Here is a 19,987-nt window from a genome sequence, read left to right on the forward strand (position 1 = left end):
TCGTAGCAGAATGGCAGCAGCTGTGTTTGTATGAAACGAGAGTGAGTCCGCGATAGCAGGATGACATAATTAAACAATTGTACACCATTTTAAATCGAGTTTTAATATTTTATTCGCTAAACAAACACAAAGCTATCAAGAAAAAACTATTGTTCAAGCAAGAGTACAGCGCTGACAGCTGTTACCCGGTTGAACCTGTGTTATTAGCTTTTACCATAGACAGACAAAAGAAATGGACACATCGACCCCATTGGATTCAACGGAGACAAGTGAAGTCAATTAGAAGCACACACTTCCTGTGGGTCGAGCGTACTGCGCAGACTCAAACTGAGCTTGATGACGTAGATGCAGAGATGTATAAAGTACTAGAGAACCATACTTGAGTAAAAGTACAAGTGCTCTATCAAAAAAGTGACTTGAGTAGAAGTAGAAGTGCTCTTTAAGCACCACACTTAAGTAGAAGTACTAAAGTATTCAACATTTTTTGTACTTAAGTATTGCAAGTAGTCTATTTTAAAATTTACTACTCAAGTACTGAAAGTAAAAGTAGAAGTATTGTGTTATGTAGCTATTAAAGAAAGTAGTCAAAAGTTTGAACATATTGTTTTTACTATTTCAAATGATTAACCTAAAGGACAATCACAATTCCTTTGACTGTAACTTCTTGTAAACAAAAAACGGTTACTAGGGTTAGTTAGCCCAATTTGCAAAATGATGTCATTAATAACTTACCCTCATGTTGTTTCAAACCCCTAAGACATCAGAGGGTCATCTAGAATTTTTTGAAGCATCGAAAATACATTTTGGTCCAAAAATAGCAAAAACTACGACTTTATTCAGCATTGTCTTCTCTTCCGTGTCTGTTGTAAGACAGTTAAAAACAAAGCAGTTTGTGATATCTGGTTCGCGAACGAATCATTCGATGTAACCGGATCTTTTTGAAACAGTCCACCAAATCGAACTGAATCGTTTTAAACAGTTCGCGTCTCCAATGCGCATTAATCCACAGATGAATTAAGCTGTTAACTTGTTTAATGTGTCTGACACTCCCTCTGAGTTAAAACAAACCAATATCCCGGAGTAATTCATTGACTCAAACAGTACACTGACTGAACTGATGTGAAGAGAGAACTGAAGATGAACACCGAGCCGAGCCAGATAATGAACAAAAGACTGACTCCTTCACGAGTCAAGAACCGTTTCTGTCAGACGCGTCCGATTCTTGAACCGAGGAGCTGATGATACTGCGCATGTGTGATTTAGCGTGAAGCAAACCGACACACAGAGCGTCTGGAACCGAACTGATTCTTTTGGTGATTGATTCTGAACTGATTCTGTGTTAATGTTATGAGCCCAGGTGCAGTAAACGCCAATGACGCCATTGCATCGAGCGCAAAAGAATTGGTGAACTGTTTTCTTCAACTGGTTTATTGAATCGAACTGTCAGAAAGAACTAACGTTACTGGTCATCCGAAAACCGATGCAACCGGTTCTTGACTCGTGAACGAGTCATTATCTGGCTCGGCTCGGTGTTCATTTCTCTCTTCACAGCAGTTCAGTCAGCACGCGCAGTCTTCTTAATCGCTTGATTCGCTCAATGATGTGCCAGCTTCATCAAACCTGCCATCTACAGTTCTGGCAGTGGTTTGTAATGGAATGATTCGTAACATTATTATAATTGTAACGAGTAACGATGCAGCACATAAAAAAAATATCGGAGTAAAAGTATTAAACTCAGCGAAAATATGTACCGAAGTAAAAGTGGAAGTAGGAGAAAAAAATAATACTCTAGTAAAGTACAGATACCGCCTTTTAGTACTTAAGTACAGTAGTGAAGTAGTTCTACTTCGTTACTATACATCTCTGCGTAGATGTCACGTGAGCAACCTGTACGTCTTCTAATCACTGTGCCAAGAGAAAGATGAATCACCCACCGAATCTTGCAGATGTAAGTAATTTTGTCCCGTGTCTTTTATGGACTCTCTATGGGCTTCTCACTTGACTTCATGCCTCCACGTCCCCAGATAGCCTCATAAACAGTAAAAGATTGCCTGCGAGCTTCTCCTGTCCGTACGGTCATTTCTCTACTGTGCGACACAGAGTCGCAGGTTATGACGCAATCGTTAGCCTATTTTTACAAAAATGCTTCTACGGGACCACAATGTAAGATACAAGGTAATTGAGCCTTTTATACATTTTCGTGTTTCTTTAGAAATAATGAATGGACAGATGGAGTCTTTAACCCTTGTGCGTTGTTCGAATTCACTACCCTTTCGTTGTGTTCGTGGATGAAAACATCCACTTAATTAAACTGCTGTAAAATTGTATCAGATATTTTTTTTTTTTTTTGCATAAATCTATTAATCAACCTCAGTCCTGATCAAAACTACGTTTTTTTTAATCCAAGATTTTAACTCTTTAATTACCAAGTTCATAAATGATGTCACTGATTTGGGGCGGGGGGCAAAATGACTTATGTTCAATATAAAAGTAATTGTGGCTGGATTTTTAAAAAACTTTTCATAACAGTCTTGGGCATGTCAAAGATTAGTAGCAATATTGGCTTTGATGCATGTTTAGTTTTTGTGCACCATTAGATTTAAAATTTTCTCCCTCATTTATTGTTGGTGGCTGTTTTTGCCCCATTGACTTCCATTATAATGACATTTTTTTTGATTGCAAAGCCATGACACCATATAATCATGCAATTTTGATTGTTTGTGGTTTTCCCTGTTAGGAAGAGGTAAAATGTGTTATTTTTTACAGTTGATCACTAGGTGGGACCATTAACCCTTTAGATAGGCCTGTACAAAAAAAGGCTTAGTTTCTGACTTGTATATGAAGCTATATGGAGTATAACAGCATATTATATTGTGTGGGTGTGTGTGTGTGTGTTTAGTGTGAGAGAGACCTTTGCATCCCCAACAACGCATAAGGGTTAAATGCCTCAGATGTAAAGTTATTCGCTGTCAAAGTGACGCCAAAATGAATGGGAGTCAATGGAATGCTAACAGCAGGTGGGGGTCCGCTAGCCAATAAAATATGAAACCCTGCCCCCCTGTTTTGTTATCAAGGGATATACCTTGCGACTGACCAATTAGAATCAAGTATTCCACAGAGCCGTGTAATAATTCGTTCTAATCTCAGGAAATGTAACAGTTAATTTTTAATACCTGATTTTAGACATACATGAGATAATTAATATATTGCTGACTAAACATTTAGTAATAGCACTGGACATGTTATAATTAAGGGAACTGAAAAGACATGGTCCAAGGTAATGAAATTTGTCTACGCAAGGGTTAATTACAAAAAGTATGAGAAGCATTGGACTTAATGCAAAATGTATTCAAGACATTTATCAGGAAAAACATCAACATAGCAGAAAAAAAATGGTAATACTTTATTTTGATCGTCAACTTTACACATTCTGCTAACAGTAAATAACTTTGCATCTATATGTCAACTAGCAGTCATTAGAGTAGTAGATTGTCTGCTTAATATCTTCTAACACTTTATTTTGATGTGTCCACAACATACATTGAGAAACTGTGAGAAACTTTACAAGTGTATGTCAGCTTCTTCTACTAACCCTAAACCTCCCCTAACAGTCCACTCTGAGAGTTAGTAGACATGTAGTTGCAAAGTTACTTACAGTTAGTAAAATGTCTAAAGTGGACTATCAAAATAAAGTGTAACTCAAAAAACAAAAAACTAAGGTTTTCTTTTATTTTAAGCACAAACAAAGGTAAACGCAGCGGTGTTGTCTCTGGTGGGGCGGGTAGATGCTACTGTGTTTGTGAGTGATTTGTGTTTTTAGCTTCTGCAGAATTTGTCCAGTCATAGACGAATAAAGCATGCACCTCTCACTACTGCTGGCAGACAATCAGTTTGCATTTTCAATAATAAGCCATCTCAAACAACATGCTTCTGTTGTTTCTCTGTTTTTCTGCAGCAACTCGGAGCACTTTTCATACTCTTTATACTGGCTAAAGCACATTTGTTTCAGTCTATAAGAATAATCAGCCTACACTAAAAGTCAAAAGTTTTAGAACAGTACGATTTTTAATGTTATCATTTATTTTTATTTTTTAAGAAGTCCCTTCTGCTCACCAAGCCTGCATTTATTTGATCCAAAGTACAGCAAAAACAGTAACATTTTAAAATAGTTTCATTATTTAAAATAACTGCTTTCTATTTGAATATATTTTAAAATGTAATTTATTCCTGTGAATATAAAAGCTGTATTTTATCATTACTCCAGGTATTATTAATATTTAAAACAGTTGTGTGCATTTTTTTCAGGATTCTTTGATGAATAGAAATATCCAAAGATCAGCATTTATCTAAAATACAAATATTTTGTAACATTATACATTATTCTATTCAAAAGCTTGGAGTCACCATTTCTTCTTTCTCTTCTTTCTTTTTTTTTTTTTTTGGAAAAAAATTATAGAAATTAATACTTTTATTTAGCAATGATGCTTTAAACTGATGAACAGTAATGATAAAGACATTTATAATATTACAAAATATTTATATTTCGGATAAATACTGTTTTTCTAAACTCTTTCTAAAAAGAAACCTGAAAAAAAGCTGCTCAGCTGTTTTCAACATAGTAATAAATGTTTTTGAGCAGCAAAACAGAATATAAGAATGATTTCTGAAGGATCTTGTGTCTGGAGTAATGATGCAAAAAAATATAGCTTTGCAATCACTGGAATACATTGTACACAGTTATTTTATATAGCAAAAATATTTCAAAATGTTACTGTTTTTGCTGTATTTTGGATCAAATAAATACAGGCTTGGTGAGCAGAAGAGACTTCTTTAAAAACATTAAAAATCTAACTTTTCAAAAACTCTTGACTGGTAGTGTATGTTAGGCTACAGTTTGAAGTTAAAGATATTAATATTAATTATATGAATCTGAGACCATTATTTGACAGTGATTTCACATAACTTGCTTGTATGAAGGCTGAATACAAATAAAAGGTGAACATTAATTTGTAAGTGCTGTTTTTCTAAAATATGATCTGGTTTTATATTCACTACTATAGGTGTCAGACTTGGCAAGTTCATTTTTCATAAGTTTATATTCACAGACATCTGTCGTTTGCCCTAGTTTCCGCTAGTCGTGAAGTGTGTGTGTGTCCAGCTTTACACAGATGTCTGAGCTTTCCGTATGAAATGATCATACATTGACTTCTGATCATATCATGAAACATGTTGACTGTTACACAAAATCAACGCTTAGACTGGATTTCTGAAGAGTGTAAACTATTGTTAGCCTCTTTCTCTTTCTCTTCTTGATCAGGAACTGTTCTCTTTCTCTATCTCTCAGGTAAACTTGTGGCGATCGCCGTCACTGATGAGAAAGATCCGACCGAGCGAAGCGGCAGGTACAGAGACGGTGTGTGTGTGTGTGTGTGTGTGTGTGTGTGTGTGTCGTGACGCTGTGGTGTCAGTGTTTTCTTCTGTGTTTAACTCATCTGTGTGTGTTCAGGTTGAAAGGTCTGATCCAGAGAGTTGCTGCTGAACACAGAGATCAGTTCAACAGGTGAGAGACTCCAGCTGCTGTAGATCAGGATATCATATCTGCTGTTCTTCTGCTTCATAATCATTATTCAGAGCTTTTACTCACAGTTTCCTGGGATCACCTATTATTGTTTTTACCCAAGGAAATCGGAAATCATTCAAGTTTTCCATGCGTGATCACATGTTTCAGTGCATTACAAATACTGAACAAACTTGTATTGTGATATGAACTAAGTGTACATGTAATCATACAGACATCCTTTATATATACACCACATCAAATTATCACACGCATTATGACAGTAAACTTTTTACAGAGGGTTTTTAAATTCTTTTTCAGTTTCAAGATGGACTTTGTTTGCAGTAGAAAGCACATCATATTAGCCGAGATATATCTCAGTTGTCATGATCAGAAATACTGTGTTCTTATTTAGTTTTTCAGTCTGGACAGACAAATATCTAGAATCTTGTCATGTTTGTCCTGGTCCAACTACACAACCGCTAGTTAACAGTGTGTAAGCTGCTGTGTTTTTGCTGTTATTTCTAGAACAGCATAGAGACATTAGAGCTGAGAGATGAACACGGTCCGAGCAACATCAGCTGCTCTTTCTGTCTGCGCTCAGTGTTTCTGTAATGATCAGAAGATCTCTCTCGTGCTGTCCTGCAGGGATTTCCAGTTTGGCCACATGGACGGGAACGGCTATATCAACAGTCTGATAATGGGGTGAGTGTGTCTGCATCTTCACACACAGATGTGATCTGATCATCTTCAGTCTGTCTGGAGTGACACGAAGAAACAGAACCGACTGAGACAGACTCAATCCAGAAGATCTGTGTCTCGAGACGCTTCGAGAAACCTCCTGCAAAGCTGCAGTGCTGTTAAAAGTTTTAGGCACTTGTGTAAAAATGCTGTAAAATGAGGATGCTGTCAAGAATAATGTCATAAATGTATTTTCTTTATCAATTAACTTCTTCAAACTAAATGAAAACAACATTTGGTGTAATCATCTCACTGTATTATTGCAATTAATGGAAAAATTAATGTTTGGAAATGATATTTCCTACTGATAAGCACTTTTTAGCTGCTGAGAATACTAGTGATTTATTCCTCCGCTGTGAGTGATGTGTGCTCTTCCTCCACAGCGAGGTGTCTGTGCCCAGCATCATCATCCTCAACACCTCAAACGAGCAGTACTTCCTGCCGGCGGAGCCTGTGGAGGATCTGGAGCAGCTGCTGCGCTTCTTCAGCAGCGTCCTGGACGGCAGCGCTCCGGTACCTCAATCACTGACCCATCACGTCTCTTTAGACACAGAGAACACACATGATGTGCTTTCACTGGTCAAGCACCTTCTGTACATGTCTCTGTTTGAACAGTGCGTGCCACACACAGGAGCTTTAAAGCGGTCATATGATGCCATTTCAGTTTCTCCTTTCTCTTTGGAGGGCTACAAGCTCTTGGTGCATAAAGAAGATCTGTGGAAGGGAAAAAAGAAAGTCGTGACATTTGCCAAGTATGGTAACCCTAGAATTGGTGCATTTAACCCATCCAAGTGCACACACACACACAGCAGTCAACACACACACACACAGCAGTGAGAAGTGAACACACACACACACACACACACAGTGAACACACACAAACACCGTGAACACACACACACACACAGTGAACACACACACACACCGTGAACACACACCGTGAACACACACAAACACACACACACCGTGAACACACACAAACACACACACACCGTGAACACACACAAACACACACACACCGTGAACACACACACACACACACCGTGAACACACACACACACACAAACACACACACACCGTGAACACACACACACACACACCGTGAACACACATACACACACACAGTGAACACACACACACACAGTGAACACACACACACACCGTGAACACACACACCGTGAACACACACACACACCGTGAACACACACACACACCATGAACACACACACACATACACACACCGTGAACACACACACACACACACACACACACACACACACACACAGCAGTCAACACACACACAGCAGTGAGAAGTGAACACACACACACACAGTGAACACACACACACACACCGTGAACACACACACACACAGTGAACACACACAAACCGTGAACACACAAACACACACACACAGTGAACACACACACACACACTGAACACACACACACACACACCGTGAACACACACCCACACACAGAGTGAACACACACACACCGTGAACACACACACACACAATGAACACACACACACACTGTGAACACACACACACACACACACCGTGAACACACACACACACAGTGAACACACACACACACACAGTGGACACACACAAACACACACACACCGTGAACACACAAACACACACACACCGTGAACACACACACACACACACACCGTGAACACACACACACACACACCGTGAACACACACACACAGTGAACACACACACACACACACACACCGTGAACACACACACACACCGTGAACACACACACACACACACACAGAGTGAACACACAGAAACACACACACCGTGAACACACACACACACACACACACACACAGTGAACACACACATACACCGTGAACACACACCGTGAACACACACACACACACCATGAACACACACACACACAGTGAACACACACAAACACACACACACCGTGAACACACACACACACACACACACACCGTGAACACACACACACACACACCGTGAACACACACACACATACACACACACACAGTGAACACACACACACACAGTGAACACACACACACACAGTGAACACACACACACACACAGTGAACACACACACACACCATGAACACACACACACACACACACACCATGAACACACACACACATACACACACCGTGAACACACACACAGTGAACACACACACACACAGTGAACACACACAAACACACACACACACCGTGAACACACAAACACACACACACACACCGTGAACACACACACACACACACACACACACAGCAGTCAACACACACACAGCAGTGAGAAGTGAACACACAATCACAGAGGGAACACACACACACACACACACACACACAGTGAACACACACGCACACAGTGAACACACACAAACACACACACACAAACCGTGAGCACACAAACACCGTGAACACACACACACACACTGTGACCACACACACACACACACACACCGTGAACACACACACACACCGTGAACACACACACACACAGTGGACACACACAAACACACACACACCGTGAACACACACACACAGTGAACACACACACACACACAGCAGTCAACACACACACAGCAGTGAGAAGTGAACACACACACACACAGTGAACACACACACACACACACAGTGAACACACACACACACAGTGAACACACACAAACACACACACACCGTGAACACACACACACACACACACACACACACACACACACAGTGAACACACACACACACACACACACACACACACACTGAACACACACACACACACACCGTGAACACACACACACACACAGTGAACACACACACACACCGTGAACACACACACACAGTGAACACACACACACACACACCGTGAACACACACACACACAGTGAACACACACAAACACACACACACCGTGAACACACAAACACACACACACCGTGAACACACACACACACACACACAGCAGTGAGAAGTGAACACACACACACACACAAACAGTGAACACACACAAACACACACACACACACCGTGAACACACACACACAGTGAACACACACACACACACACCGTGAACACACACACACACACACACACACCGTGAACACACACAGTGAACACACACAGTGAACACACACACACACACACACACACACACAGTGAACACACACACACACACACACACCCAGAGCAGTGAGCAGCTATAGATCCAGCACTCGGGGAGCAGTATGAGTATTGAGGGAGGAAGAGAGAGCTGTTCATTCACTTACCCCCCCCCAGTTCTAAAGGCAGTTCATCATTGAATTCACCTCGTTTAAACACGCCCCACACGTCTACATCAGTGTGTGGGGAGATTTGCATGACGCAGCCCAGATGTTCACGCAAAGCAAGAAGGTGTAACTGTGAGTCTCTGCAATATTGTGGAGACATTGTGTGTTTCGTTGTGAAAGTGAAGCTAATTTGTTTGGTCTTCCAAAAGAGCACACAACTAGAAATCAGGGATAAAGTTGTAGTCACAACACTGTTCCAGAACAGTTCAACCCAAATACTGAGATGTGTGCAGTGCATTTTACGGAGGACTGTTTCCTGTGAGAGTAATCTACAATGAAGGTGTCTGTTTCTTTAAAGTGGAGCAGTTTAAACTGCACAAGGACAGTCTATAGGCTTCTAACTCACATCTGTAAGTATGTTTATATATTTAAAGGATGTGTCACTGATGATTCAAATACAAGTTTTGAGCGTTGTAGAGTAGAGCTTGTTTTTTGTTATTTCTCCGATCACAAATGCAGACATGGTTTTATGTTTACGCAGCACTTAAAAAGACAGTATAAGTCATTATAATCAGTGGATGCAACAAATGCCTTGTTTGTAATGTGTTTTATTGGTTTTGTCTCTTGGCGCCGGGACACACGTCACAGTCCGGTGAGGAGCGTAACATTTCCGTCACACACTCAGTGTTGCCAGACTGGATGGACGATTTCCAGCCCAAAAGCTCACAAAAACCCACCCCAGACTTTAACTGTCAAAATAATGTGATGGAATATGTAAGTCAAGGTTGATAAGGGCCATTTTAACTCCTTAAAACAAAATAATGACGACAAAATTATGTAGATATAATGTTAGGTAAACTTCCCATGTAAACGGATCAAATCGAAAGCAAAATAGCCTACATTCACTACTGACCGTGAATAAAATATGTAATCAACAGTCATTCATTGATACCTAACCTACTGAATTATAATCTGACAAAAAACAAACAATAATGTGCTTTACCTTCCTGTGCATTTAACCCTTTACACAGAACTGGAGGAAGCTTGTTAAGTGAACTCTATATTGTAGAACAGAATACAGAACTTTGCACAGTCAAAAATGAATCAAGTCTAGCAGTTTTCTAGGATTTATAGAGGGCATAGAGGAGAAACAGTCATGTACATTATGTGGAAATTAATGTGTTATTTGAACCTTAAAACACATGAACACATTTCATTACTCCAAATAATGTTCTTTTTAGCAACATCATATGACCCCTTTAATGTTTTTAGCGACAGCAGAATCGCTCTCTGAATCAGACGCTGCTGGATTTGTCTTGATCCGACTCGGTCCTGTGTTTCCCGACAGGCGTTCGGAGGAGACGGGATCTTCCGGAAGATCAAGCGCGTGGTGTACGATGCCAGATCCACCGTAATGGTGAGCCGATTGAATATGTAATGTTTGGTAAACTGTTGTTATGTACTGACTGAAATCAGTTCCTCCATTTAATTAAACTGTTAATGAAAGCTGTTTGTATTTCTGCTAAAACAGAAAAAACTGAGATCAGACTAATCCTGACTTGAGTCTTGAGTTTTTTTTTACTAACGCAGCTAATGTGACTCAAGAGGAGACTCTAGATTCACTGATGTTTCATTTTTTTCCCACAATGCACTTCAGGTATGTGAAAAATACAAGCTGCTGCTTCAGTGTTTTATTTAGAGATAAACAGCTATAGCTATAGATTTGGAAAACTGCTTTCACACTGATGATCAGATGAACTCTGCAGAAGATTGAAGTGCCAGATCAATCACCTAAAACATAACCAAAACCTGTTTATTCCTTACACACACACCTCGGGTGTCCCAAGACATGATCCCTTCACTAATCTTTACATTAGACCTCCATCATCTTCTTATTCCTCAATCTGTTCATAATCAGCAGTATGACAAGAAATAATACAACACTTTAAAAGAATGTCTGTTTTCATGTAATGTTGGGTCTGATCATCAAGATATTGATTGTTGAAGATGATGAAAACAGAAATAGTTCAAGATTAGAGTATAGAAAGGATCAGATCCTCAATATGAGCGGATGCTGAATGCACCTTCTGTGTTCGATATACACTCCAGATCACATACTCCGGCTTGTGTGTGTGTGTGTGTGTATGTGTCTGTGTGTGTGTGTGTGTGTGTGTGTGTGTGTGTGTGTTACTCTGATGCTCTCTCTCTCTCTGTCTCTGTGTTTGTGTGTGTGTGTGTGTTACTCTGATGCTCTCTCTCTCTCTCTCTCTCTCTGTCTCTGTGTGTGTGTGTGTGTGTGTGTTACTCTGATGCTCTCTCTCTCTGTCTCTGTGTGTGTGTGTGTGTGTGTGTTACTCTGATGCTCTCTCTCTCTCTGTCTCTGTGTGTGTGTGTGTGTGTGTGTGTGTGTTACTCTGATGCTCTCTCTCTCTCTCTCTCTGTCTCTGTGTGTGTGTGTGTGTGTGTGTTACTCTGATGCTCTCTCTCTCTCTCTCTCTGTCTCTGTGTGTGTGTGTGTGTGTTACTCTGATGCTCTCTCTCTCTCTGTCTCTGTGTGTGTGTGTGTGTGTGTGTTACTCTGATGCTCTCTCTCTCTCTGTCTCTGTGTGTGTGTGTGTGTGTGTGTGTGTGTGTGTGTGTGTGTGTTACTCTGATGCTCTCTCTCTCTCTCTGTCTCGTCTGCAGTCGGTGTCTGTGTGTGTCTGTGTGTGTCTGCGTGTGTGTGTGTGTGTGTGTGTGTTACTCTAATGCTCTCTCTCTCTCTCTCTCTCTCTCTCTCTCTCTCGTGCGCATGCGTAGAGTGGGTGTGAGCGTGGAGCGTGGATGTGGAGCGTTTGATAGCGGTGTGAGGTACGAGTGTTTGAAAACTTCTTTTTCTACCTTTACCTATCTTCTTTAACTGTGTCAGTGTAAATTGTGTTTTGTGGTAAAGATAGTCAAAGGAGGTGATTGTTTAAGGGAGGGTTTTCCGCTCCCAGTCGATGTACTGGGAGCATGGCTGCTCCAGGTGCAGGGAGTTTGGAGTTTTTAACGAGGCGCCACGGAGTGAAAATTGATACTACCGCTAATTTAGAAGAGTGTGTTTTAGCGGTGGCTGCTTTAGGTGGACATGAGAATGTTCTGTCAGCTTCACGGATGAACAATGCTATTGTCATTTTTCTTAAGACCATAGACCTGGCAAATTTGGAAGTAGAGAGCGGTGTTGAGATTGGTGGCATTTTTACATCAGTGCTTCCCCTTTCTACTCCTTCAAAGAAGGTCACGCTATCAAACGTGCCGCCGTTTATCAAAAATGATACTTTGGCTGGAATGCTCGCCAGGTATGGAAAACTGATATCTCCAATAAAGATGATTCCAATCGGAAGCAAGTCTTCGATTTTGAAACATGTTGTGTCTTTCAGGCGATTCGTGTATATGGTTTTGAAAGATAATACTGATGAACTCGATTTGACTCTCAACTTTCGTCATGAGGATTTTAATTATGTCATATATGCCTCAACAAACACAATGAGGTGTTATGCGTGCGGAGATAATGGACATCTCATCCGTGCCTGTCCAAAAAAAGTGAATGAACCGAACGTATCAGTTTCTGATAATGTGACTGAAGTGCAGAATGTCGTTAGGGAACGTGACGCTGAAATGCCGGGTCCGAGCAAAGCACCAGTTGCTGTTTTAGAAAATACACATAACAGTCCTGAGAGTTTAGAAAGTAGCAATGTTGTTAAAAACGGATTAATTACAGACGGAGCTGAAACAATCAAAAACTCCTCTGTTGAAAAAGAAATGAATGTGAATCTGACGAGTCGGAAAGCAGTAATGGCGAAAATAAGGATATGGCAATTGAACTGGTAAATCCATTAATCGATGCCCCCGTGTTAGGGGATGAAGGGTGTTTTTTTAAAACTCCCCAAAAAAGAAAACTGATAACTTGTCATACTGATAAACAAGCAAAACAAGCGGATAACGTCAGTGTGAGTCAGACTGACACTGACAGTGAAAGTGATATCTCAGAGTGTAGTTTTAGTGCCAGTCTGCCTCAAAGTGGCTTCTCCAGCCAAACATACACTGTTGATGACATAAGGACTTTCTTAAAAGTGACCAAAAATCTGAGGAAGGTGAAAATAGATGAATATTTTCCTGATATAATGCAGTTTACTGAAAAAGTTAAGCTTTTTAGAAGTGAAAGCTGCTTCACTGATCAAGAGGTTTATCGGCTGAAAAAAATTGTGACAAAGTTAAACCAGTTAAGTGAGTCAAGTGAAAATAGCTAGAATGGGCAGTTTGGAAAATTCCTATTGGCTTTTTTGCCTCTTTTGCTCTCTTTTTTCTCTTTTGATGGGGGAAATACATTTTGCATCCTTAAATGTCAATGGTGCAAGAGACATCAAGAAGAGAGCTCAAATCTTTGAATTAATGAAAAGTAAAAAGATTGATGTGTTGTTTTTGCAAGAGACTCACAGTGACGTTTTAAATGGCATAGATTGGGTTAAAGAATTTAATGGATTGGTGATTTTAAGCCATTATACCTCTCTTAGTGGGGGAGTTGCTGTGTTATTTTCAAAACATTTTATTCCACACTTTTATAATGTTGAAGAAGTAATTAAAGGAAGGCTGTTGAAAGTTAAAGCTTCATTTGAAAATGTTTCTTTTGTTTTTGTATGTGTATATACCCCAACTGTGGCATTGGAAAGAATGCTTTTTCTGAATACATTAGACAATGTTTTAAATGATTGTAATACTGATGATTTTTTATTGTTGGGAGGAGACTTCAATTGTACTGAAAATGCTTTGGATAGGAATCATGTTGAACCACACAAGCAATCAAGAAAGAGGTTAACTCAACTAATAAAGTCTCATAGTATTTTTGATGTTTGGAGAAACTTTCATGACACACAGAGACAGTATACATGGGCTCATGTTCATGACGGTCAGGTGTCATTGGCAAGGCTTGACAGATTTTATGGTTTCAAAGACCAGTCGAGTATGTTTAGAGAATGCTCAATATTTCCTGTATGTTTTTCTGACCATAATTTGGTCAAATGTGTTATGGCAAAAAATCGTGTCAAATCAAAAAGTGCCTATTGGCATTTTAATAATAGCCTGCTATGTGACTCTCTTTTTAGAGAAGCTTTTAAAGCGTTCTGGATAAATGCTAAAGCTATAAAATCCTCTTTTTTGACATTACAGCAGTGGTGGGATTTTGTGAAGTTACAGATTAAACAATTGTGTCAACATTACACTCTCAACGCTACAAGAGATATTAAAGGGTCGGTGAGTTTGTTAGAAGAAGACTTAATGAAGTTACAAGAACAAGTAGATTCAACAAAAGATGTTAATTTTATGGAGCAAGTTAAAGAAAAGAAAAAAATATTGGGTGAAATGCTAGGATTATCAACACAAGGTGCTTTAATTAGATCTAGATTTCAAAGTGCCGAATTAATGGATGCACCTTCAAAGTTTTTTTTCAATTTGGAAAAAAAGAACGGTCAGAAAAAATTGATTCATGCCTTGCGGTCCGAGTCCGGAGTTTTACTAACTGATGCTTGTGATATTAGAACAAGAGCTGTAAAATTTTATAAGGATTTGTATAAGAATGGAATCTCAGAAGTAAAAGACAATATTTCTGGGTTTTTTCAGAACTTACCACAAATAACGGAAGATGTTGATAAGGAAGTAAGTAAAACACTGAGTTTAAGCGAACTGAAAGATGCCCTTAGCAAAATGGAAAGTGGTAAAACACCTGGTATAGATGGTATCACAATTGAATTTTACAAAACCTTTTGGTCAGAGGTTGGCCCAGAATTGTTAACCGTTTTTAATGAGAGTTTAAAAAAGGGGCAATTGCCACGGAGTTGCCGTAGAGCGATTATAACCTTACTCCCCAAAAAAGGAGATTTAAATGATATATCAAACTGGAGACCAATAAGTTTATTATGTAATGATTACAAAATACTTTCCAAAACCTTAGCGGTTAGAGTAGGTAAAGTTCTTGAATATATTATACATCCAGATCAATCTTATTGTGTGCCAGGCAGGAAAATGTTCGACAATGTCTCCTTTATTAGAGATATTTTAGACTGTGGAAGAATTTTTAATTTAGATTTTGGGCTGATTTCAATTGACCAAGAAAAAGCTTTTGATAGAGTCGAGCACATGTACTTATGGAGTGTTTTAGAAACATTTGGTTTTAGCTCAGGTTTTATTTCAATGGTTAAAGTCTTATACTGTGGTGTTGAGAGTGTTTTAAAGATTAATGGTGACTTGTGCTCTCCTTTTGGAGTGTATAGAGGTGTGAGACAGGGCTGTGCACTGTCAGGAATGTTATACACTTTGGCCATAGAACCTCTGTTAAATAAATTACGAACTGTTGTGTGTGGACTGTGTATACCAAATTGTACCAACAATTTTAAATTATCAGCTTATGCTGACGATGTGATTGTTATAATTAGTGGATCAAATGATGTAAATGTGTTGTTAAAGACCTTAAATGATTTTAATTTTCTTTCATCCGCCAAAGTGAACTGGAAACAAAGTGAAGCTATACTGGTTGGAAAGTGGCTAACAGGTGAACCAAAGCTTCCTGAAGACTTAAAGTGGACCAGAGATGGTTTCAAATATCTTGGAGTTTTTTTAGGGAGTGAGAATGTTGTGAAAATGAATTTTGAAGGCACTGTTGAAAAAGTAAAAGGACGACTGGATAAGTGGAAGTTTTTACTTCCCAAAATGTCCTATAAAGGACGTGTTTTGATTATTAATAATCTAGTTGCATCTGCACTTTGGCACCGTTTAGCTTGTATAGATCCCCCAGTTGATATTTTAACAAAAATCCAGTCAATTTTAATTGACTTCTTTTGGGACAAATTGCATTGGGTGCCGAAAAGTGTGTTGTACCTGACGAAAGAAGAAGGTGGACTTGGTCTAGTACACTTGCAGAGCTGAACTGCTGCATTTCGCCTACAGTATGTACAAAGACTTTTGATGTGCACTAAAGATTCAAGTTGGATGGGTGCTGCCTGTGCAATTCTTCGAAGCATTGAAGGCCTAGGCTTGGACAAAGCTTTGTTTTGGCTGGACTCTCATAGGCTAAGACTTTGTGACCTTCCGTTTTTTTATCGCAACTTGTTCAAAGTCTGGTCTTTATTTAAGACTAACAGGGACAACAGTGCTCCCTCCCTCTTTTGGTTACTCCAAGAACCTTTAGTTTTTGGTTCACGTTTGGACCTAACACATGAAGCATCTTTTGCTGTACCAGAAAGGACTTTATTGAACACTAAAGTGACAACAATAGGTCACTTACATCAAATAGCAGGACTGGATTTTAAAGATGTGTAGACAGTTGCTGAGTGTTTAGGACTCAAATCATGCCGTGTTGTAGCAAAAACAACTTGGAAGTTTGAGATCAGCTCTTACTGGTGAAGAAAAAGTGTTGCTGGAACAATATTCAAAAGGGTCTAAAATCCCTGATTGTAATGATCCTTTTCCTAAATTATGTCTATATCTAGTAATGGGAGAATGTAATGGCATGTTACTCAATTGTGAAAATTTAAAGATTGTGGACTCAGAGGTTGCATCTGGGAAAGAATTGTATAAGAACTGTGTTAAAGTGTTTAATAAGAACTTTTTAAATAACAGGTGTGATACAGCCTGGAGAGAGGTTCTTAAACTTGATGTTAACGAAAAACCAGAGTGGAGAGTCTTATACAAGTCACCATTGATCAAAAAAACGGGTGATTTACAGTGGAGACTGTTGCATGGTGCAGTTGCAGTCAATGCCTTTGTATCTTTGTTTAAGTCTGATTGTAATGAAGGTTGTCCTTTTTGTTCACAAAAAGAAACTGTTTTTCATGCATTCATGCACTGTGAAAGGCTAAAACTTTTATTTGATATATTGGGAATGCTTTTAAATTCTTTTAATGTGTTTTTTACAATGAAAATATTTATTTGTGGTTTTAAGTTTTTAAAAAGTTGTTGTCAAAAGTCTCAGTTGTTGAACTTTTTGCTTGGTCAAGCAAAAATGGCAATTTACGTCACTAGAAAAGAAAAAATGGAGACTAATGTTTTCAGTGATTTAGTAGCTGTTTTTTTAAGACTTGTGAAATCCAGGATTTTGATTGACTTCCATTATTATAAATTAATGCATGATCTTTTATTGTTTGAGTCAATTTGGTGCATAAATGGGGTTATTTGTGAGATTGTTGAAGAAGAGTTGTATTTTTCATTTTAAGGTGATTTTTTTTATCCTTTTGGAAATAGGTGATGTATTGTAGCCTGTTCCATTTTATGTAATAAATGGTTTTTGAAAAATAAAAAAAAATCTCTCTCTCTCTCTCTCTCTCTCTCTCTCTCTCTCTCTCTCTCTCTCTCTCTCTCTCTCTCTCTCTCTCTCTCTCTCTCTCTCTCTCTCTCTCTCTCTCTGTCTGGTCTGCAGTCGGTGTTCCGCAGCTCTCCGCTGCTCGGCTGTTTTCTCTTCGGTCTGCCGCTAGGCGTCATCAGTCTCATGTGCTACGGCATCTGCACGGCTGAGTCTGACGATGACACGGAGCTGATGAAGAGAGACAGCTTCACCGACGAGGAAGAGGAGGGTGAGGAGGAAGAGCAGCCGCAGCTCACGGCCGGAGCAGAGGGAGAGGAGGATGAGGACGGAGAGAAGATCCAGCAGAAGAGTACGACTGAAAAAAAGGTGGATTAATGAGAAATGAAGGCCTCGGAGGAGGAAAACACGGCCTGCAATCTCCTCCCTGAGCTTCATTAGATTGTTTGCTTTCTTTATTTTCATAATTTCCATAAATGTCCGCCAGATTCAAAGTCAACTTTCACTTGTTTGTGAAAACGTCAGGACCAGTGTTGGAGCTCCACATGTGACTGTACTGAGTTACGAAATCACACAGACACAAACACTGACTCTTCTAAAGTGACAGGTCTTTGTGCTTATTAATAATCATCACTGTATTAATAAATCATGAGTGGACTGCAGCTGAGACATGATTAATGATCAATCTCTCACTGGACACACTTCCTATTCTCTTTTTTATGTTTTGGATGAGAAAGTGCAGTTTTTGTTGCATCAGAGACTTGATCTCCGGAGGATTGTTTTACATGAGATTTGTTATGTTATCAAATCATAATGAGCGCACATGAATGCTTTTCTCCTGCGTGCTGCACTGATGTGATCTCACAGAATGTAGAAGTCTAGTGAAGCTGTTCTAGCAGCGAGTGTTATTTCTCTGTGAAATGATGAAGGAAGGTCTGGGTTTTATCATATGCACTGAACACATTCACACACAGCAGCTTCAGGGTCAGGTTTTTTTTTTTTTTTTTTTTTTTAAGTCTCATTCCTGGAGAAAACATCATTAGCGTTCCTTCTGCAGGTCCTACAGTTAACATTAAACAGCAGGTAGGCTCAGTGAATGGGTTTTACAGATTTAAGGCTTTATATGTCAGCAGTTCTCAGCATCAATTACCAGAATTTGCTCAGAAACTGTTAAGTTCACAAAAAACTTAAAGCTTCAGAACTTTTATTTAGATTTAAACAGCAGTGAATCACTGTAAGCGGTGTAAGTGTGTGAGGAGAAGTGTGCTGTGATGAACGGAGCGAGCTCTAGATGCTCTTCATCTGATCTCAGACACACATCGAGTCAAAGCTGTCCTTACACTACGACACTGACGAGTGTCTGAAGCTCTTTCTGTTCACACTGGATGGGAATGGAGTCACATTCCCTTCAGGATGCCTGCTGTTATTATAGGGATTCTCATGTTTTAACACATAACTTGTCTTAATGTTTCTGCTGTGTTCATTAAACGTTTCTTTGTCTCTCTCTCATTCTGTGTCCTTCCCTCACATCAATATCATGGTAGAGTTAGACTGATTAGATTACGTCCAGGTTTTGTATGTGATTACTTTCATCTAAAAGGCATTTGTTGGGCTTTATAACGAACTGCTACATTTGATGAAAGATTGTCTTTTTTTATTTTTCCATCCCAGATGTTTGTCATTCTTAGACATTGATTAGGTGTTAGGGATTTAAGATGTGTCTGTTTCTTTAGTCAAACATGCTTGTCTCCTGTCCACATATTTATAAAGGGCCTATCATTAAACATGCTTGTCTCCTGTCCACATATTTATAAAGGGCCTATCATTAACCACAAAGTTCTTCCAAAAGAAATTACAGTCAATAAAGAACTCCATGTTTGACACATTTTTTGTGGAGCTGTAATTCATTACTATTCTTATCATGTATATAACCAATCATTGCATCGCTTCAGAGTCTGCATGCCTGTCCATCGCTGAAGTAACTGTACTAAAGAACTTGAGCTTGCTCTGTCAGTGTGAGGTCACGGGGTCACCGGGGGGTCACTGGAGGTCACGGGGTAAGCGCTGCTGGATTCCAGAGGTCTGATCTCATCATGATGATCTT

The 19,987-nt window shown here is 39.4% G+C and overlaps 1 protein-coding gene across 2 annotated transcripts in view; it reads left to right on the forward strand.

The window, feature by feature from the left end:
• The window catches only part of LOC113076178 (protein disulfide-isomerase TMX3-like), a 36,293-nt gene extending 16,525 nt beyond the window's left edge, over positions 1-19,768 (forward strand). The window contains exons 11-16 of one of the 2 annotated variants that reach the window (XM_026248831.1): positions 5,345-5,402; positions 5,507-5,560; positions 6,206-6,262; positions 6,682-6,811; positions 10,921-10,989; positions 18,001-19,768. In XM_026248831.1, coding sequence (XP_026104616.1) covers positions 5,345-5,402; positions 5,507-5,560; positions 6,206-6,262; positions 6,682-6,811; positions 10,921-10,989; positions 18,001-18,261 — 629 coding nt within the window. In that variant the 3' untranslated portion in view covers positions 18,262-19,768. Of the gene's footprint in view, positions 1-5,344; positions 5,403-5,506; positions 5,561-6,085; positions 6,182-6,205; positions 6,263-6,681; positions 6,812-10,920; positions 10,990-18,000 lie in introns of those variants that run through there. The other variant, XM_026248832.1, reaches the window with a different exon arrangement.
• Positions 19,769-19,987: the final 219 nt, after the last annotated feature.

The sequence above is a fragment of the Carassius auratus genome, unplaced genomic scaffold (genome assembly GCF_003368295.1).
Source record: "Carassius auratus strain Wakin unplaced genomic scaffold, ASM336829v1 scaf_tig00019252, whole genome shotgun sequence".
Taxonomy (NCBI): domain Eukaryota; kingdom Metazoa; phylum Chordata; class Actinopteri; order Cypriniformes; family Cyprinidae; genus Carassius; species Carassius auratus.